The sequence below is a fragment of the Tamandua tetradactyla genome, chromosome 2, assembly GCF_023851605.1.
Source record: "Tamandua tetradactyla isolate mTamTet1 chromosome 2, mTamTet1.pri, whole genome shotgun sequence".
NCBI classification, from domain to species: domain Eukaryota; kingdom Metazoa; phylum Chordata; class Mammalia; order Pilosa; family Myrmecophagidae; genus Tamandua; species Tamandua tetradactyla.
In genome coordinates this window covers 49,510,929-49,533,781 of record NC_135328.1, presented here as the reverse complement: position 1 = coordinate 49,533,781, position 22,853 = coordinate 49,510,929, and the positions used below count along the sequence as shown (strand labels likewise).

Sequence of the window (22,853 nt, the reverse complement as noted above, 5' to 3'; positions counted from 1 at the left end):
ATCATGATCAAGTGGGTTTATACCAGGAATGCATGGATGGTTCAACATAAGAAAATCAATCAAAGTAATACAGCACATTAAAAAATCAACAGTGAAAAATAACATGATCATATCAATTGGTGCTGAAAAAGCATTCGACAAAATCCAGCATCCTTTCCTGATAACAACACTTCAAAAGTTAGGCATCAAAGGAAATTTTCTCAATATCATAAAGGACATATATGAAAAACCTGTAGCCAGCATCATACTTAAAGGTAAGAAACTGAAGAGACCCCAGATAGCTAAAGATAGCCACAGTAGTCAAAACAGCTTGGTACTGGCACAAAGACAGAAGGACTGACCAGTGGAATAGAATCAAGAGTGCAGAGACTGACCACCAAATTTATGGATATTGGATCTTCAATAAGGCCCCCAAATCTACTGAATTGGGACAGAAAAGTCTTTTTCAACAAATGGGCACGGGAGAACTGGATTTCAATAGTCAAAAGAATGAAAGAGGACCCCTACCTTACACTCTATGCAAAATTCATTCAAAATGGATTAAAAACCTAAATATAAGAGCCAGTATCATAAAATTTCTAGAAGAAAATGTAGGGAAACAACTTCAAGATCTAGTAATAACAGGTAGCTTCTTAAACCTTATACCTAAAGCACAAGCTGTGAAAGAAAAAATAGAGAAATGGGAGCTCCTTAAAATCAAGAGCTCTGTGCCTCAAAGGACTTTGTTAAAAAGGTGAAGAGGTAGCCAACTCAATGGGAGAAAATATTTGGAAACCACATCTAGGATAAAGGCTTGATACTTGTGTATATAAAGAAATTATACAGCTCACCAACAAAAGAACAAACAATCCAATTACAAAATGGGCAGAGGGAATGAATAGGTGCTTTCCTGAAGAGCAAATCAGATGACTGAAAAGCACATGAAGAGCTGCTCACCTTCACTGGTTATAAGGGAGACGCAAAGACAACGAGGTATCATCTCACTCCTATAAGAATGGCTGTTATTAAACAAAACTGGAAACTATAAATGTTGAAGAGGAATCAGAGAGATTGGAACACTTACTCACTCTTGGTGAGAATGTAAAATGGTTCAACCACTGTGAAGTCAGTTTGGTGATTCCTCAGAAAACTAAATATTGAGTTGCCCTATGACTTGGCAATACCAATACTCGGTGCATACCCAGAAGAGTTGAGGGCAGTGACACGAACAGACATTTGCACACCGATGTTCATAGCAGCACTATTCACAATTGCCAGGACATGAAAACAATCCAGGTGCCCACCAACAGACAAGTGAATAAACAAAATGTGGTATATACATATGATGGAATGTTATACAGCAGTGAGACAAAATGATGTCTTGGAACATATGACAATGTGGATGAACCTTGAGACATAATGCTGAGTGGAAAAGGTCATACGCAAAAGGACAGTTACTGTATGATTCTGTTATTATGACTCTCATAAAGCCGCCAATGTTTTGGAGCAGTCAGAAGGAAAAATCTGAGATGAGGGCATGGCAACCCATGACAGATTCTGTGAACTATTCAGTAGCTGCTTAGTGAAGTGCGCTTTGAAAATTATTGCTTTTCTTCTTTCTTTTCTTTGTATACATATGTTATATTTTACAACAAAAAAGGTAAAACAAACAAACAAACAAACAAACCCATAGGCAGTTATAGTTATATTAGATAAAATAAATTCCTGAAATAAAAAATTTGAAAATATTTAGTAACATAGTTCACTACCACAGCAAAGTTGATATTTGTAATAACTTTTTAATTGTTACTTTGAGAACATACACAGTTTTGATAATCAAATGGCATTTAAGATAGTGCTTAATATTTAGAATTTAAGAAACTCTGATATCTGTATCTATACGTTTTTTTTTCCCTTCCTTGCTTTAATCTTTTTTTTTTTTTTTGCTTGGGCAGGCACTGGGTATTGAACCCGGGTCTCCAGCACAGCAGGTGAGAGCTCTGCCACTGTGCCACCATCACCCACTCCCTTTACTTTAATTTTAAATTGGTTTATGAAATATACTGTACAAACAGGCTTCACGATGATTTTTTTTTAATATGCCTATGGATAAGCTAACTAAAATATCCATTTTATGTTAACTGTAAAACTATTTGTATCTTCATATTTTCCTGAAATGAGGAAAATACTTAGTAATATACATCATTACTATAGCAATGCAGATATTTGTAAGAACTTTCTACTTGATATTTTAAGCATATTCACTTTTGACAGCTAGCCAAATGGTATCTAAGTTATTGTTTAATATTTAGTGTTTAAGAACTTTGCTATCTGAATTTGTAGATTTTTTTTCCTTGGTTGCATTAATTTTAAATTGGTTTATGAAACCTACTGCTCAAACACAGGCTTTACAATGATTATATGGATACTTTATTTAAATATGCCTATGGTTAAGCTAACTAAGATACCCATTTTTGGTGGTTCTAAGTGTATTGTTTGTTTTCTTAAATTTAAAAAAAAAAAGCCCTCCTGGTTTCAGCTGCTATTCTCACACTGACCTGGCAAAATTTCCATTGAATAACTACTGGCAATTTTAGTTTTTCCTGTCCTCAAGTCTGTTAGGTGTCCCACAGCTTACTTCTACTTTTTCCTATACACACTGTGATACCCTGCTGGTCCTGTGGCTCTCAGTGGTTTGTCCCCCACCACTTGTATTTAGGGATTGATGGGGATAACTTGGCACCTAGTTTTTTTTAAATGTTGTCCATGAGTTAAGCATCTGCTATCTTGTTCTGGATGCTTTTGTGTGTTAATTTAAAAAATCCACTGCCACCATCATCTTCCCAGAATCATTCAGTGATTTTTCATATGGACTTTTGTGTTTGTTTTTATTCTTTCTTTCATATTATTAGACAAGATGGTTCATTTCTGGACACCTATCAACTCCAATGCTTCCCCAGAGACCAAAGATTCCAAGGGACCTGGCCTCACATTTAAGGCAAAGACACACTGGGTCTAGGTAGGACAGCCAAAGTTTTAGGACTACCCTCAAAGCTTTCACTATCCTTACCTACACTCCTCCTCAGCCTCAGAGAACTGTACTGCAACTGGCCAAGTAATTTCTTAGAGCTGAGGTTAGAAAACTAAGACCAATGTCTGATTAATGAGCCCTATGAAGCACCGCTTTTCTACAATGGACCTAACACTCTGTCATTTCACAGGGTGAATGACTGTAAAGGAATTTTTTCTTAACAGAGTATAATAGAGGTCCATCACATGGTGTGAAAGGATTTTTAAACCTTTCCTTTCAGGAAGCTAAAAAACACCACACTTAAAAATATAATAAACAGAGGGTCCGGGTCAAGATGACAGCTTAGCAATGTGTGTGTTTTAGTTCATGCTCCAGAACAACTACTAAATAACCAGAAACAGTACAGAACAGCTCCTGGGGCCACATCAGTACTGGACACACAGTGTACCCCAGTCTGGACCAGCTGGACCAGCTCCCCCAGAACTGTGAGTTCCCCAAGCACCGGTGGCTGGAGCCCCTCCCCCATAGGCTGCTTCCCAGAGGGGAAAGGAAAGAGACATTAACAGCAGCAGGGGCTGAGTCCAACCAAACACCAATTGTGGCATTAATTAACAAATTCTAACAACTAAAAATAGGCCCCCACATCAGGTGAACCTGGTCAAAGCAGAGGTCGCTCATTTTTGCGCCGGTGTCAAGGGGGCAGGGCTGATGGAAAAAGAAAAAAAAAAAAAGAAACAGAGGTTTTTGTGGCTGTGTTTCTACAAAGGCTTGACTGCCTTTGAATTCAGCAGCAGGACTTCTCAGGCTGCTACTGCCCCAGGCATAGGCAGAAACAAGCTGGTTTGAGGGCTTGTCTGGAACCTGTGCCTCCCCCATGGGAGGAGTGAAGTCCAACTCAGGTGGAATTCTTCCCTCAAGGAATTCAGACACCAGGGCTTGGTAATTTGAAGCCATTAAAACCAGCCTACAACCTCTCCTCTGTCTCCACCACACCCCCAGCAGGAAGAGTCTGCCAAAGTTAAAGGTACCACATCATCTTATGCTGGTGGACCTGCAGGCAGACAAGCGCCACATACTGGCCAGGGTAAGAAAAACAGAGCCCAGAGACTTCACAGGAAAGTCTTTCAACCTGCTGGGTCTCACCCTCAGGGAAAACTAACGCAGGTGACTCTTTCCTCCTGATAGGAAGCCAGATTGGCCTAGGAAAATCTGGCTGGGGTCTATAATACCTAAGCAGACCCTCCTAAGGGTGGGGGAAAAAACACACCATACAAGCAGGGCAAGAAACAAAAAAACAAGAACTGAAAAATTCTCCTCTGTTAAACAAAACCTAAGCGGGAGGTTCAGAAAAAGCTGAACTGAATGTCAAAGAACAGATAGACAACAAATTCATTCAGCAATAAACTCCTAGGTAAAAGAAGTGAAAACAACCTCCAGAATAAACTAATTAAGGTAATTAAATGTCTAGACACCAGCAAAAAATAACAAATCACACCAGGAAAATTGAAGATATGGCCTAATCAAAGGAACAAACCAACAATTCAAATGAGATACAGGAGCCGAAACAATTAATTTAGAATATACGAACAGACATGGAAAACCTCATCAAAAACCAAAGTAATGCATTCAGGGAGGACATAAAGAAGGCAAGGAATGAACAAAAAGAAGAAATCAAAGTCTGAAAAAACAAATCACAGAACTTATGGGAATGAAAGACACAGTAGAAGAGATGAAATAAACAATGGAAATCTACAATGGTAGATTTCGAGAGGCAGAAGATAGGATTAGTGAACTGCAGGACAGAACACCTGAAATCCAACAAGAAACAGAAACTATAAGGAAAAAAATGGAAAAATATGAGCAGGGACTCAGCAAATTGAAGGACAATATGAAGCACACTAATATACGTGTTGTGGGTGTCCCAGAAGAAGAAGAGAATGGAAAAGGAGGAGAAAAACTAATGGAGGAAATTATCACTGAAAATTTCCCAACTCTTATGAAAGACTTAAAATTACAGATCCAAGAAGCGCAACATACCTCAAAGAGAATAGATCTAAATAGATGTACTCCAAGACACTTACTAATCACAATGTCAGAGGTCAAAGAGAAAGAGAGGATCTTAAAAGCACCAAGAGAAAAGCAATCCATCACATACAAGGGAAACCCAATAAGACTATGAGTAGATTTCTCAGCAGAAACCATGGAGGTGAGAAGACAGTGGGATGATATATTTAAATTACTAAAAGAGAAAAATTGCCAACCAATTTTTTTTGCTGGAATTCTATATCCAGCAAAATTGTCCTTCAAAAATGAGGGAGAAATTAAAAATTTTTCAGACAAAAAATTACTGAGAGACTTTGTGACCAAGAGACCAACTCTGCAAGAAATACTAAAGGTAGCACTAGAGGCAGATACGAAAAGACAGGAGAGAGATGTGAGGAAGAGTGTAGAAAGGAAGACTATCAGTAAAGGTAAACAGAAGGAAGATTAGATATGACATATAAAATCCAAAAGGCAAAATGCTAGAAGAAAGTACTACCCATATAGTAATAACACTAAATGTTAATGGATTAAACTCCCCAATCAAAAGGCATAGACTGGCAGAATGTATTAAAAACAGGACACATCTATATGCTGTCTACAGGAAACACATCTTAGACCTAAGGATAAACATAGGTTCAAAGTGAAATGTTGGGAAAAGATATTCCATGCAAATAACACTCAGAAAAGAGCAGGAGTAGCTATACTAATATCCAACAAATTAGACTTCAAATGTAAAACAGTTAAAAGAGACTAAGAAGGATATGATGTACTAATAAAAGGAAAAATTCAGCATGAAGACATAACAATCATAAATATTTATGCACCAAGCCAGAATGCTTGCTCCAAAATACATGAGGCAAACACTGAAAACACTGAAAAAGAAATAGACAGATCTACCATAATAGTTGGAGACTTCAATTCCACACTCTCATCAATGGACAGGACATCTAGACAGAGGATCAATAAAGAAACAGAGAATTTGAATAATACAATAAATGAGCTAGACTTAACAGACATTTATAGAACATTACACCCCACAACAGCAGGATACACCTTTTTCTCAAGTGCTCATGGATCATTCTCAAGAATAGACCATATGCTGGGTCACAGGGCAAGTCTCAATAAATTTAAATAGATTGAAATCATACACAACACTTTCTCAGATCATAAAGGAATGAAATTGGAAATCAATAATAGGCAGAGTGCCAGAAAATTCACAAAAATGTGGAGGCTCAACAGCACACCCTTAAACAACTAGTGTGTCAAGGAATAAATTACAAGAGAAATCAGTATATATCTCGAGGCAAATGAAAATGAAAACACAACATACCAAAACTTATGGGACACAGCAAAGGCACTGTTAAGAGGGAAATTTATTGCCCTAAATGCCTATATCAAAAAAAGAAGAAGAAAGGGCAAAATCGAGGAATTAATTGTCCATTTGGAAGAACTAGAGAAAGAACAGCAAACTAACCCCAAAGCAAGCCAAAGGAAAGAAATAACAAACATTAGAGCAGAAATAAATGAAATTGAGAACATGAAAACAATTGAGAAAATCAATAAAACCAGAAGCTGGTTCTATGAGAAAATCAGTAAGATTGACGGACCCTTAGCAAGACTGACAAAAAGAAGAAGAGAGAGGATGAGAATAAATAAGATCAGAAATGGAAGAGGAGACATAACCACTGACCCCACAGAAATAAAGGAAGTAATGATAGGATACTATGAACAACTTTATGCTAATAAATACAACAATGTAGATGAAATGGACAACTTCCTAGAAAGGCATGAACAACCAACTTTGACTCCAGAAGAAACACATGACCTCAACAAACCAATCACACATAAAGAAATTGAATGAGTCATTAAGAAGCTCCCTAAAAAGAAAAGTCCAGGACCAGCTGGCTTCACATGTGAATTCTACCAAACATTCCAGAAAGAATTAGTACCAATCCTGCTCAAACTCTTCAAAAAAATTGAAGATGAGGGAAAGCTACCTAATTCATTCTACGAAGCCAATGTCACCCTCATACCAAAGCCAGACAAAGATATTACAAAAAAAGAAAACTACAGACCAATCTCTGTAATGAATATAGAAGCAAAAATCATCAACAAAATTCTAGCAAATCCAATCCAGCAGCACATTAAAAGAATTATACATCATGACCAAGTAGGATTCATCCCAGGTATGCAAGTATGGTTCAACATAAGAAAATCAATTAATGTAATACACCATATCAACAAATCAAAGCAGAAAAACCACATGATCACCTCAATTGATGCAGAAAAGGCATTTGACAGAATTCAACATTCTTTCCTGCTGAAAACACTTCAAAGCATAGGAATAGAAGGGAATGGTGAGAACGGGGAGAAATTCAACTTCCCCAAGTTGAATTTTTGATATTCTCATATGCACTGTGGACAACCAAAGCTATACGCTGAGCCCCAAATCTTGGGGTTTGTTCATATGAAACTTAACCCCACAAAGGATAGGTCAAGTCTACTTAAAATTTAGGCCTTAGAGTCACCCCCAAGAGAGCCTCTTTTGTTGCTCAGATGTGGCCTCTCTCTCCAGCCAACACAACAAGCAATCTCACCATCCTCCCCGTGTACGTGGGACACGACTCCCAGGGGTGTGGACCTTCCTGGCAACATGGGACAGAAATCCTGGAATGAGCTGAGACTCAGCATCAAGGGATTGAGAAAAACCCTAGAATGAGCTGAGACTCAGCATCAAGAGATTGAGAATACCTTCTCAACCAAAAGGGGGAAGAGTGAAATGAGACAAAGTGTTAATGGCTGAGAGATTTCAAACAGAGTTGAGAGGTTATCCTGGAGGTTATTCTTACGCATTAAGTAGATATCACCTTGTTAGTCAAGATGTAATGGAGAGGCTGGAGGGAACTGCCTGAAAATGTAGAGCTGTGTTCCTGTAGCCATGTTTCTTGAGGATGATTGAATAATGATATAGCTTTCACAATGTGACTGTGTGATTGTGAAAACCTTGTGTCTGATGCTCCTTTTATCTACCTTGTCAACAAACGAGTAGAACATATGGAATAAAAATAAATAATAGGGGGAACAAATGTTAAAATAAATTCAGTTTGAAATGCTAGTGATCAATGAAAGCGAGGGGTAAGGGGTATGGTATGTATAATCTTTTTCTTTTTTCTGTTTTCGTTTTATTTCTTTTTCTATTTTTTTATTTCTTTTTCTGAATTGATGCAAATGTTCTAAGAAATGATGAATATGCAACTAAGTGATGATATTGTGAATTACTGATTATATATGTTAACATTTTAGTTTGTTTGTTAAATTTTTTTTAATTAATAAATAAATTTTAAAAATAAAATAAATTAAACCCAGGACTCTAGCTGGAGACAGAGTCTTCCTTGCTTCCTAAAAAATATATATATATAATAAACACATGCAAATAGAATACATAAGCTAGGTCAGCAGCCTGCAAGGTCCCATGAAGACTTCTAAGGGAAAGACAATGCAGCTTTTTGGCTAAGAGTGCAGACTTGAGAGCTGCACTGTCCTATCTGGTGGTTACGAGCCACATGTGGCTATTGAGCATTACAAATGTGGCAATTGCTATAAGTATAAAATACACATCTGATTTTGAAGACTTCATTTAAATATATAAATAATATCTCAGTAATTTTATGTTGATTACATGTTGAAATGATAGTTTCTTGAATATAATGAGTTAAATAAAATGATATTAAAAGTAATTTTGCCTCTTTTACTTTTGTAATGTGGCTACTAGAAAATTTAAAATTATATGTGGCTTGGATTATATTTCTATTCAATAAGTGATGGTCTAGAGTATCAGACAATCCTGGCTTTAAATCCCAACTTTGGCACTTACTATTTATGTGAACAGTCTCTAAGTGCTGATTTGTTCATCTGTAAATTGGGAATAATAATCAAAACTAATTCATAAGGGTGCTGTGAAAAGCAAATTAGATAATACATGTAAAACACTTAGCACAAGACTCAGACATAGTAGGTGCTAAAAACTGGGAGCTGCTCTTATTATTACTTCCCAGCATTAGGTGGATAACCAAGAGATAAGGGTTCCAGATCTGACTTTGAAAATATCTGGCTAGAAGACCCATATAAGTAAATTAATCTCTCAGATCCTTGTTTCCTTATCAGAAAATCAGGAGTTAATAATCCGCCTTATTGGGTTTTTGTGAGGATTAAATTTTTTCAGTCAACACATATTTATTGAACTCTTACTATGAGCCAGACACTATTCTGGGCACTGGAGAAAGAACAATGAAAAAGTCAGATAAAATTCCCATCCTTGGAGAATTTAATTTCCAGTGGAGGAAATGTATAATACAAATTATTATATAATACAATACTGAGTAGTAATAATTGTTATGAGAAAAAACAGAGCAGGGGGCGGGCCACGGTGGCTCAGCAGGTAGAGTTCTCACCTGCCATGCCGGAGACTGGGTTTGATTCTTGGTGCCTGCCCATGCAAAAAAAAAACAAAACAAACGAACAAACAAAAACAGAGCAGAGTAAAGGGAGAGATAGTGATATAGAGATTCTATTTTGGCTCAGTAAAATTCCTTTCTAAGGACTAATATTTGAACAAAGACTGAGCAGATACATGGAGGGCAGTAGTTAAGGACTGGAAGAGGATCCTGAAGCAGGACAATATCTAGTGAGTCTGAGGAAGAAAGAGGCAGCCAATGTAGAGCTGAGAGCAAGGAAGGGGCAAAGGAGACCAGATGACAGAAAGCCTTGGAGGACTCAGGAGGAATTCTGGATATCATTCTCATATGAGGAAACCATTAGAGGGTTTTAATCAGGTTTTAAATAGATCCCTGGGCACCCATGATGTATGTATCTGCCAAACTCAGCACGGTCTGGCACAAAGTAAATGTAGAGCTGGTGATGGGGGAGCAATGAAATGGGACACAGTTAGTTCCCATACCACCCTGAAGGGATCAAAACTTCTTACACATAAGGGGAAGGATAGAAGTAAGCAAGCATGGGTGGGAAACACTTCAAAAAGCCAACTATGCTCTACTGCAAGGATCAGTCCCTTGGGTAGACTGGCAGCAAAACATTGGTTGAAGAAAAATTATTTTAAAACATTTAAAATTAAAAACATTAATAAGTAATATTATCATTGTAGAAAATAGTCATTACAAAAACAAAGAAAATACAAACAAAAAGAACAAAAATTAAATTCTAATTACCTAAAATTTCTATAACCAGAAATTACTGTAAATAATGTTTGACTATAAGTGTAGATATTTATCTAGAACTTTTTTTTTAAATATACATATGTGTGTTGCACATGCTTTTTTTTTTTTTTTTTTTTCAACATGGGCAGGCACCGGGAATCAAACCCGGGTCCTCTGGCATGGCAGGCAAGCATTCTTGCCTGCTGAGCCACCGTGGCCCACCCCACATGTTTTCTAAAAATGGCATTATTCTCTAAAACTTGTGTTATAAACTGCTCCTTTCACTTACTATTTATATACATTGTATATCTTCCAAAGCAGTTAATTTTTAAGTTGACATCATACTTTTTAATGCCATATAGTATTACCTAAAGGACATACTTTACTTTATTCAACAATCCCCTATCATTGGGTGTGTGGGTTATTTCCAACCTGAGCAAAAAGCCCTTAGTAGTAATCTCGTCTAGTGCCCTGCCATGGTACCTAGTCCCCACACCAGTTCTATGCTACTTACAGCAAACTCCTCGGGAGTCACTTTCAAGACATCAAATACAACAGCATCATAGCTCTTGCTGGCATAGTCGCAGCTCTGGCCCTCCAGAGAGTCTGAGCTGCTGCTGCCCTGTGAAAGATGGAGAGAGATGGCACCAAATGAATAGTCTAGATTAGAATCACTTACCGATCCCCTCCAAACTGTGGATTGTGACAGTGACAGAATTGTGATAAAACATTCTACTGTTTGGTGCTTTATGTCAGACTTCATATATATAATCTCATTTAATCCTCATAATAACCCTGTGAGTACACATTATTATTATTATCACTCTACAGATAAGGAAGTGGCAACAACATTACTCCAAGATGTGTCAGCTAGGAAACTGAAGAACCACCAGAATTTGAAGCTAGTTTTGTATCTACCTGTCTCCAAAACTCATACCTTCAAACACTACGCCCTACTGCTTCCAGCTGGCAGTGTAATGTTGAAGTAAAAAAGATACAGGGCGGGCAATGGTGGCACAGTGGCAGTGTTCTTGCCTGCCATGCAAGAGACCCAGGTTCATTTCCCAGGGCCTGCCCATGTGAAAAAAAAAGAAAAAGAAAAAGATACAGCACACTTTTCCTTCAGAGAGAAAGGACTTTGCATCTTAGGAGGCCTAAGAAGATAATTTGTTATTTTATGTCTTTCAAACATTACCTGGTTTTGCCTTCTGTTTTCCTTCTTGAAGTCATCACAGGAAATTGTTACACAGCATGTAAAACTGGCTCCCAAGGCTTATTTAATGAATGGACTACTTGAAATTCAAAGCCTATTAGCTGATAAGGTAAGAGATACCCAAATGGCTTTGGGGACTGTCATGAAATTATATTTAGTAGAGTTCCTTGTGTTAAGAAGAGCACTAAGTCCTGCATGTAAAGAAAGTATCTCCCACAAAAGAGCAATTAAAACTCCCCAAATGTGGCTGGTTTCCTGAAACCCAACACTATACAGATCGCAAAGTGTTAAACATACTTTCTCTTCAATTTCATCAAGCTTTACTTCTGTGAACCATTTATGCTTACCACCCAAAACTTGTGCCCCATTAATAACTGGTTTTATTTGTCTCAACTCATGAGGAGGAATTTTGTGGTTTCCATTAACCTCAACATCTTGGACCAGGACTTAACAAATATGCTTCTATTAATTCCTCTTTATTTCACTATTTCCAAAATGGCTATATCTGGAAAAACTCTGCAATCTTATTGGAAACTAGAGTGTTTTGGGGCCAGTGAGAGAGACCAATAATTGGCAAACTGAAAATGAGAGGTTAAAAAGATGAGGTGGGGACTTAAACCTATATATTTCAATAAGCTTGTGTCATTAAAAGGTTTTACAAATTAGCCCACTATACCAAGACATTTAAGATGATTTTAAGAAGCCATATCTCTTAATGGTTGACAGTTCTGAAGTCAGACAGGCTGGTTAAAACCCCAGCCCAACCACCATGCCATCTGACCTGAGGCTGTAAAAGGGAATTTTATAAAGCTTAACAGTAGCTAATTTTTCCTGCTTAATTTAGCTATTTACATATATTTTAGCTTCTGAAATATCCAGCAAAAGCATTTGTGTCATTTTATATTCACGGCTATGCATTTAGTGTGAGTTAAGAATTATAAAGAAAAGAATTATGGGCCCCATCAGGCTGAAGATAAACAATCCTGGCGCCAAGGTTACTTGTTGTAAAACTGTTAAGAAATGCTTATTGTAAAACTGTTCTTATCTGCTTTTTTGCAAAACAGCACCTGTGACCCATGCTCAACCCTTTAAAAAGCTTTTGCAGACTTAGGTTCGGGGCTCTCTGTTCCTGCGTGTTCAGCGAGCCCCACACATGTGTGGAAAATAAACCCCTTGCGTGTTGCATGAGAGAACGTCTCTTGGAGTCCTCCTTTGCGTGGCAAAATTCTCAAATTCTTACATTTGGAGGTCCCACCGAGATCGGCTCTTCGTAAGGGGAGGCTCCAACAGCTCTTTCTCTCGGGGTAAGTGAGGCCTTTTTGTCTGAAGTGCGATCGCTTAGTCTGTCAGACTGGCAGTGACTGTCGGAGAGTCGCGTGAGCACTCCCCGACCGCAACCGACAGACGTGTCCGGGGTTGCAGGTCACTCTCCCGAGGGACGCCTTGGGATTGGGGGACCTCCGGGGACGCCTGGAGGCTTCCTACAGGGCCGACTCTGATTCTGTTTCCCTTCTGACAGGGGGAAACTCGATCATAGTCATCAGGCCAGTCTGAGCTGTGTCTCTGAAACTGTGTAAACGTGGTGTGCCGGCTCTGTGTGTGTCTGTCTGTATTTGTGTGTTGGGAATTGTTTTTGTTTTACCGAAGATGGGTCAGGGAATGTCGACTCCACTTTCTCTGACCTTAAGACACTGGTCGGAGGTCAGGGAAAGAGGTCAGAATCTATCTTTTATTGTAAAGAAAGGCAAATAGCAGACGTTCTGCTCGGCCGGGTGGCCCTCTTTTAACATGAAATGGCCTTGTGAAGGAGCTTTTCATCTACCCTTGATTCAGGCCGTCAAGTCAGTCATCTTCCGCCCTGACCCGTATGGCCACCCGGACCAGCAGCCCTACATCATGGTTTGGCAAGACCTGTGTGAAAACCCACCTCCGTGGGTAAAGCCGTTTCTTACTCCTCTTGGTCAACATGACTCTCCCTCTGTACTTCCAATCAAGGAGCCGGGTCCTTCTCAAGCTCCGAAACTCTATCCTTCTTTGCCTCCTGCAGTCCTACTGGAATCCCAATCGGATCTACTCCTCTTCGACGCAGGTCCTTCTTCCCCTCCTCTCTACCCTTCAGCTCCGGTACAGGACCCCCCTTCTCTCAGCTCACCTTCTCCCTCCTCTAGTTCTCTCTCCCCGCAGGTTCACCAAGAGATGATCCCAGATGAACCGGGACCGGCACATAGTACACGAAGCAGACGAGCACTAAGCCCATCTGATGTGGCGGTCACTCTCCCCCTCAGACCGTATGAGCCTCCAGTGGATGATGGACATGGGGGAGAAATGCCCGCTCTACAATACTGGCCCTTTTCCTCCTCTGACTTATATAACTGAAAAAATAATAACCCTCCTTTTTCCGAGGCTCCCACTAGGCTGACTGGATTGGTGGAGTCCCTTATGTTCTCTCACCAGCCCACTTGAGATGATTGTCAACAACTCCTGGGGACTCTCTTCACCACGGAGGAGTGAGATCGAATCCTACCAGAAGCCAGGAAGCAAGTTCCTGGACAAGACAGGAGACCCACCCAACTCCAGCATGTCATCGATGATCGGTTCCCGCTGCGCCGCCCTAAGTGGGACCTGAACACCCCTGAAGGTAGGGAGCATCTGTCCATCTATCGCCAGACTCTAGTAGCGGGTCTCCGAGCAGCCACACGCCGGCCCACCAATTTGGCCAAGGTAAGAGGGGTTATTCAGGGAGCAGACGAATCGCCCTCAGTCTTTTTAGAAAAACTAATGAAAGCATGCCGTAGGTATACTCCATTTGACCCTCAATCAGAGGATCAAAGAGCCTCAGTGGCCATGGCCTTTATCGGCCAATCAGCTCCAGACATTAGACGCAAGCTGCAGCGCTTAGACGGGTTGCAGGACCTAGCCTTGCGAGATTTAATCAAAGAAGCTGAAAAAATGTTTTATAAGAGAAAGAGGAAAAAGAGTTGGTAAGAGAGAAAAGGAGAACGAAAGAATTAACAAAGATCCTGGCCACAGTAGTTGAAAGAAACACTGAAGGTAGAGGACAAGCTAAAAAAAAATCCCTCGGGTCGGCGTTATCATACCCCTCTTAGTCCAGACCAATGCGCCTACTGCAAAGAAACTGGGCACTGGGCCAAAAACTGTCCGAAAAACAAAAAAAAACAAAAAACGGAGGGGTACTAGGCCCCCAAATTGGCAACAGCCGGCCACGTTAGCTCTAGAAAGTGAAGACTAGGGGAGTCAGGGCTTGGCACCCCTCCCTGAGCTCAGGGTAAAATTTAATGTGGAGGGGGTACCAATTAATTTTGGAGTCGACATGGGAACAGTAATATCAGCCCTCCAAGAACCTATAAGCCCGCTCTCTACAAAAAAGTCCTTAGTGCGGGGAGCAAATGGCAGTCGCTACTGCACCTGGACTACCAAAAGAACCATGGACCTGGGGAAGGGGAAGCTTCAACACTCCTTCCTAGTTATCCCTGAGTGTCCTGCCCCGCTTATGGGAAGAGACTTGTTAACTAAACTAAGGGCGAGAATCACCTTCAATCCTAAGGGGCCAAAGGTGAAATTTTTAAACCCACTAGTAAGCCAACCTGTAATAACTGCTCTCACCTTGCCAGTCGAAGAAGAATATCAGCTGTATATAAAACCAGAACAGCTCCGCAGTTCTATTCCTCAGGCCTGGCTTGAAGAATTCCCTAATTCCTGGGCAGAAGTTGCCGGGTTAAGGTTGGCAATCAATCAGCCCCCAGTAATAATGACCCTAAAGCCCACCGCCTCTCCAATTCGGGTAAAACAATACTACTTAAGCAAGGAAGCCCGAGAAGGAATCAAGCCCCATATAGAGAAATTCCTTGGCTTGGGAGTACTTAAGCCCTGTCAATCAGCCTGGAACACTCCCTTATTGCCGGTCAAAAAGCCAGAAACTAGAGACTATAGACCGGTGCAAGATTTACGGGAAATAAATAGCAGAGTGCAGGATATACATCCTACGGTGCCAAATCCCTATAACCTGCTCAGCACTCTCCTTCCTGAAAAGACTTGGTATACTGTGCTTAATCTAAAAGATGCTTTCTTCTGCCTGCCCTTGCATAAAGACAGCCAACCCTTATTCGCTTTCAAGTGGATCGATCCAGAGACGGGATCCTCGAACCAACTGACTTGGACACGCTTGCCCCAGGGGTTCAAAAACTCCCCCACCATTTTTTTTTTTTTTTAAAGAGAAAGGGAGGAAAGGAAGGAAAGACAGAGAAGGAAGGAAGGATGGGAAACATTTTTAGACATTTTCTTGTTTTATTATATTTTGTTTGTTTTTTACATGGGCTGGGGCCGGGAATCGAACCGGGGTCCTCCGGCACGGCAGGCAAGCACTCTTGCCCGCTGAGCCACCGCGGCCCGCCCTCCCCCACCATTTTTGATGAAGCTCTTCATAAAGACTTAAGCTCCTTCAGAAGTCAGCATCCCAGAGTCACCTTGCTACAATATGTGGGTGACTTACTGTTAGCAGCAGACACTAAGGAGGACTGTGAGTATGGGACCCGAAAACTGTTAAGTGAGCTAGCCGCACTGGGGAACCGAGCCTCAGCCAAAAAGGCCCAAATCTGTAAAAGGGAAGTAATCTTCCTGGGATATACTCTTAAGAATGAAAAGCGATGGCTCACTGAGGCTAGAAAGAAAACTGTAACACAAATACCCCCGCCCACGACCCAAAAGCAGCTACGAGAATTCTTAGGGACAGCGGGATTCTGCCGGTTGTGGATCCCAGGGTTTGCAGCCCTTGCTGCCCCATTATACCCCTTGCTCAAAGGGAGCGCTGATTTCCAGTGGGGAATAGAACAGCAGGAAGCCTTCGACAGCATTAAGAAAGCGCTCCTGTCAGCTCCAGCTTTAACCCTCCCAGACGTGAATAAACCTTTCACGCTCTACATAGAAGAAAGGAGAGGCGTGGCTAGAGGGGTCCTAACACAGGCTTTAGGCCCCTGGAAAAGACCGGTGGCCTATCTGTCCAAGTGATTAAATTCAGTTGCCAGCGGATGGCCACGCTGTCTCAAAGCCATCGTGGCAGCTGCCCTCCTGGCAAAAGACGCAGACAAACTCACTCTAGGACAGAAGCTGACCATAATAGCCCCTCACGCCCTGGAAAGCATAATCCACCAGCCTCCAGATAGATGGATGTCAAATGCCAGAATTACCCACTATCAGAGCATACTCCTAGACAAGGACAGGGTGACTTTCGGGGCCCCGTCAGCTTTAAACCCCGCTACCCTGCTCCCGGACGAGACCGCGGGACCTGTGCAGCACACTTGCCAAGAGATATTAGCTGAAGAGACCAGAATCCGCAGAGACTTAAAAGACCAATCATTGCCTAACTCGGAGGTAACCTGGTTTTCGGATGGAAGCAGCTTTCTCCAACACGGTAAGAAACGAGCGTGAGCGGTGGTAGTCAGTGGGACAAAAGTTATTTGATCTTCTAGCCTCCCGGAGGGAACATCTGCCCAAAAAGCTGAACTAATTGCTCTCACAAAAGCTCTAAAATTAGCAAAAGAAAAGCGAGCAACTATCTATACAGATAGCCGTTCTGCCTTTGCTACTGCCCACGTACATGGAGCAATTTACCAACAAAGAGAGCTATTAACCTCAGCTGGTAAAAAAAATCAAACACAAAGAAGCTCTGACCCAATAACCCTGGGTAATAAGCAAGCAGATAAAGAAGCAAAAGCAGCAGCATTAAGGAACCTTATAAACTTAGTCCTAGTAACCAAAGAAAACCAGCAACCCCCTGAAACACTATCTGAGGTTACACCCCAAGGAAAATCGGAAGCCCTAGCTTACATACAGCAGGTCCACCAACTCACTCACCTGGGGACAGGGAAACTACAGCAGCTCCTGCAAGACCAGAGGGAATTGTACCCTCTGGCAGCCTCAAAAAGAAGAGAACTGGCGGATCGCGTAGCTAGAGAATGTCAGGCGTGTCAAATTGTGAACGCCTACCCCACCAAAGCTCCTAACGGAAAAAGACTAAGGGGAACTCGACCTAAGCAGTTCTGGGAAGTCGACTTTACTGAAATTAAACCTGCAAAATATGGACTTAAATACTTACTAGTTTTTATAGACACCTTTTCAGGATGGGTTGAAGCCTACCCAACTAAGAGAAAAACAGCCCAGGTTGTAGTCAAGAAGATTATGGAAGAAAATTTTCCCAGGTTCGGTCTACCAAAGGTAATAGGGTCAGATAACGGACCCGCATTTGTAGCCCAGGTAAGTCAGGGTGTGGCCAGGATATTGGGGATTGATTGGAAATTGCATTGCGCATACAGACCCCAAAGTTCAGGACAGGTAAAAAAAATGAACAGGACAATTAAAGAGACCCTAACCAAATTAGCTTTAGAGACTGGCTTGAAAGATTGGACCATGCTCCTGCCTTATGCCCTGTTCAGAGCCAAAAATACCCCCTCTGCTCTCTTGTGTAATCTAACCCCTCATAAAATCTTATATGGAGCGCCAACTCCAGTCAAGGACATGTCTTCCATTCTAGAGATTAATAGTTCCCTTCATACCCCCTTGCTTGACAGGCTGCGAGCCTTGGAAAAAGCCCAGCGGTTCCTGTGGCGGCAGCTCTCCACCTCCTACCAGCCAGGAAACAACAGAACTCTGCATCAATATCAGGTGAGAGACTTCATCTACGTCCGCCGCCACCAGGTACAGACTCTTAAACCTCGCTGGAAAGGACCGTATCAGGTACTCTTGACCACCCCCACCGCAGTCAAAGTCGATGGCATCGCATCCTGGATCCATGCGTCTCATCTCAAACTTGCGCCTTTGCCCTCTGAGTCCCAATAAAAACTGGAAAAGACTGACAATCCTCTCAAGCTGCGGGTTCGTAGGGTTACTACTCCTTCTCCTCCTTCCCCCAGGGAACCCCAATTCCAACCCGCATAAGCCTTGGAAATGGACAATAACCAGATGGGATGATGGGAAGACTATAAAAACTTGGGAGGGAGCAGGGGAGCCTTCGTTCCTGGTACCCCCTTGTAATCTTACCACTCTGGGGGTAACTGTCGCTGCCGGTATAAGCAAAGGGACTGCTGCCATTGTACGTAGCAATCAACAAACCAGTCAATTACAAGCCGTGATAAATCAAGACTTAAAAAAAAAAATAGAAAAATCTGTCTCAGCCCTTCAGAACTCTCTAACCTCCCTTTCAGAAGTAATTCTGCAGAATAAGCGGGAACTTAGCTTACTTTTCCTTAAAGAAGGAAAACTATGTGCAGCTTTAAAAGAACAGTGTTGTTTCTATGCGGATCACTCTGGTGTTGTTAAAAAGTCCATGACAAAACTCAAAGAGCGCCTTCGTGAAAAAAAAAAAAAAAAAGAGAGACGCAACAGGGATGGTTTGAATCTTGGTTTACTAAGTCCCCCTGGTTAACGACGCTATTATCTGCTCTCGTTGGACCTTTAATTGTGTTACTTTTAATAATAACTATAGGACCATGTATTCTAAATAAAATTATACAGTTTTTACAGGAGCAGATTGGAAATGTCAAATTAATGCTCATCAAACAACAGTTCTCAGTGTTAAATAATCCAGAAAATCTCTAAGATTAGAGATATATACGAAAAGGAGTGGGGAATGTAAAAGGGAATTTTATAAAGCTTAACAGTAGCTAATTTTTCCTGCTTAATTTAGCTATTTACATATATTTTAGCTTCTGAAATATCCAGCAAAAGCATTTGTGTCATTTTATATTCACGGCTATGCATTTAGTGTGAGTTAAGAATTATAAAGAAAAGAATTATGGGCCCCATCAGGCTGAAGATAAACAATCCTGGCGCCAAGGTTACTTGTTGTAAAACTGTTAAGAAATGCTTATTGTAAAACTGTTCTTATCTGCTTTTTTGCAAAACAGCACCTGTGACCCATGCTCAACCCCCACCCCCCTCATCTTACCCTTTAAAAAGCTTTTGCAGACTTAGGTTCGGGGCTCTCTGTTCCTGCGTGTTCAGCGAGCCCCACACATGTGTGGAAAATAAACCCCTTGCGTGTTGCATGAGAGAACGTCTCTTGGAGTCCTCCTTTGCGTGGCAAAATTCTCAAATTCTTACAAGGCAAGTTATCTCATTTCACTGAGTCTCAATTATAAAACCTACTTCCCAGGGTTCTATATAAGGAAGCTTATGAAACAATTGACAGAATCCCCTTCCCCCACACATGCTGATGTAAGAGCCCTGGGTTGGGCTCAAGCATGGTTCTTTTAAAAGTTCCACAGGTGATGGGACATTTTCCTCTGAGGAGAACCACTATTTTAGAGTAAATTTTTGAAAAGCAATAAATATAACTCTTAATTGCTTCTGGAAATGACAATCTATTTTACTCCCAGCCTTACACATGGACCCTGAGCAGAAGATTATTAATAATCTGCACCCACCTTCCATTCCTGGAAGGGTACATCAGGATCTTCAAGACAGTGAAGTGTGCTTAGGAGCAATGGCTTTGAATCTTCACCCACCTCTGACTAACTGTGTGATTCAAGGCCAGTTTATTCACCTCTCCTCTCCATGTCTATTTTTCTCATCTGTAAAATGGAGATGTGATGGTTAATTTCATGTGCCAACTTGGCTAGGTTATAGTGTCCAGTTGTTTGGTCAACTGTCCTGATTGCTACTCTGACAGTATTTCGTAGATGCATCTAAATCATTATTCACTTGATTGCCTCTATTAGCAGATGATATCAGTAATTAACAAAAGAGATTGCCTTTAGCAATGAGAGGAATCTCTTCATCCAGTCAGTTGGAGGCCTTAAGGGGAGAATTAAGGATTTTAGTGGTCAGAAAGAATAATTTCTATCTCTATTTCAGCGACCAGTTCTCCTGGGAAATTTAACGTCACCTCATCAGAGTTTCCAATTTATGGCTTCCCATATGGGATTTAAACTTGCCTATCCCCACAGTCACGTTAGCCAATTCCTAAAATAAATCTCTTCATATTTATATATATATATGCATCTATGTTGATTATATCTATGTGTATATGTGTATGTGTGTGTGTTTGTGTCCTGTCAGTTCTGTTTCTGTGGAGAACCTATTATGGGGGGCAAAAAAAAAAGTGCATACCTAATGGGGTTATTGTGAGGATAAAATGAGATAATGCCTGTGGAACATGCAAAAAAGTACCTGACATTATAGTAAGCACTAAATTATGGGTGTGTATATGTGTAAGTGTGTCATTCAGTCACCAAAATTTATTGAACACTTCAATTATAAATGCATTCATTCATTCAACAAATATTTGAGTACCTATCATGTACTAGACAAACACACACATGCATGGTATATACATACACATATATGCAGAAACATTTGTATATATGTATATACATATATATTTATATATACACACCTATACACACACATATATATGCATACACATACACACACACACATACACACAGACTGGAGAAAAAGGAAATTTTACTTTAGATGAAGTATAAACTGTAGATGAAAACAGAAGTCTGATTTCTCTAGTTATCAATCAGGGCCAATTCTTTAAGAAGGAGGGGAATTCTAGTGTTATAATTATGCAGTACCACTCCACTGCATCTACCTCAAAAACACACTCATACAAGGGAACTTGTCTAATCAAAAGTTGACCCAAATATAGATTCATTGGCACTGATGAGATGATGATAATGAAGAAACTGCGCTTCAATCTGTAGTGATGCCATCAGGAAATTTTAAAAAGTACCCATAAGTCTGCTTTTAGGACCAGAGAACAAAATAAGGAATATTTTGAAAGGCTTATAATAAATAAATTGGTTCCTATGCATTTCTGGCTGGTAAAACGCCCGCTTGACTATGAGGGCTTTGTGAGCTCAAAACACTGTGTGCTGCCTTTCAGAGTGCCACAGGCATGGCACCTTTGACATGGTGTTGTCCCTGGCCTCAGATGACACTCGCTCCTCCTGCATGCCTCTGTTCTTTACTGAACTTGGAAAGCAAACTCCCAAACCCCTCAGGGGCCTTAGCCCAGGCCACTCTCAGACCACCAGTCCTTATAGCCATTTCCTACTGAGCAAGGTAAATAAGAACAGAGGGCCAGCTGGAATCACTTCTGTCTGACTTCATTCTGGAATGTGTGACTTGTAATCAACAACAGCTTTTTCTGGGAAAAGTCTGATCCCTTCTTGCCACCAAAATGGAATGCGGCACTTACTACAATTGGGCTGGGCAGGTGTTTTCTTTTTCTTTGAAGGGAATGACTTCAGAAAATATTCTGATCCTCAGGGCTGACCACATCCCAAATTTCACACCTGTCATGGCCAGGGGCCTCAGAAGTGCTAAGAATTTGGTATTCACAGAGCCCTGCAGCCCTGCTGCCTATGGCTCACCTGATGCCTGGGTCAGCTGAATGGGCCCCGCCACCCACTGTCCCAATCCTCACAGCCTCCATACCTGTGGAGTGGCAGAGGTGACCAACACACTAGCCATCAGACCATTCCTCTTGTACATAGTCTCTGGGCCACAGGGAGCTTCAGGGAAGCCTCTGCCGGTGACATAACCTGTCTGGAGAATTCCTGCAATGCAAAGGAGCTCATAAAAAACAGTCTTCAAAACCAATTTAATCCCACCCTCAAGAAAAACTGTGCTAGACTCAGGCAGATCACTGCAAAGGAAATCTTTAAAGGAAAGGCTATACGTTGATAGCCTTCAGGTTAAATAGGGCCCAGGAATGTGGTTTGTTGAGCTTGTACTTTTTTTTATTAATCACCAAAATTCTGGATTTCTGACTTTTCTTGAAAAAAGAGTAGCAGTTTCCCCCTTTTATTGCAGCAAGTGCCTTTCAGTCCCTAACTAGTCTGTGTAACCACTTCAGTGGTTTGCTGACCTCTTGCCTATTAGCCCTTGCAGGCACTAGAGTTTGTGAACTTTGTTTTAAAAGCGAAGCAAGTAAGGAAAACAAACTGATTCTACAGTGTTCCCCTGTGTACCATACCACTAAATCATAACAACAACCCTGGTAATAGCTAACACCCCTAGAGTACTCACCATGAGCTATGTACTTTCCATACATTAACTCATGTAACCTTCACAATAATACTGAGGTAGGTCCTATTATCACACCATAGTTCAAGTGAGGAAATTGAGGCACAGAGAAGTTAAGAAGCTCACGATGTGGTGCCTTTGCTCATGTTGTCCACCAACCCATTATCCTCCAAGACCCTACACAAATATCACTTCTGGTTATCACAACTGAACCACCCAAAGCAGAATCAGTTGCTTTTACAACAATGTGTACACACCTCTACTAGAGTAGTTATCACATCATTGAATATAGGCAAACTGTAGCCACCTACAGCTTTTAAGT

General features: G+C 41.0%; 1 protein-coding gene and 1 long non-coding RNA gene across 22 annotated transcripts in view; one reads left to right on the top strand and one right to left on the bottom strand.

Annotated features, from left to right (window-relative positions):
* Nucleotides 1-22,853, bottom strand: part of RALGPS1 (Ral GEF with PH domain and SH3 binding motif 1) — a 617,170-nt gene that overhangs the window by 403,988 nt on the left and 190,329 nt on the right. For 20 of the 21 annotated variants that reach the window (XR_013169371.1, XM_077145262.1, XM_077145266.1 and 17 more), the window contains 2 exons: nucleotides 21,941-22,062; nucleotides 10,781-10,888 (listed from right to left, as the gene is read on the bottom strand). Coding sequence is in view for 19 of the 21 variants with exons in the window: in XM_077145262.1 (XP_077001377.1) it covers nucleotides 10,781-10,888; nucleotides 21,941-21,997 (165 nt within the window). In the remaining 2 variants the exon portion in view is untranslated. Of the gene's footprint in view, nucleotides 1-10,780; nucleotides 10,889-19,917; nucleotides 20,065-21,940; nucleotides 22,063-22,853 lie in introns of all 21 variants that reach the window. The other variant, XM_077145285.1, reaches the window with a different exon arrangement.
* Nucleotides 15,871-19,547, top strand: LOC143670516 (uncharacterized). The gene is made up of 2 exons (XR_013169386.1): nucleotides 15,871-16,907; nucleotides 18,064-19,547. It is a non-coding gene; the product is annotated as an uncharacterized LOC143670516 (long non-coding RNA).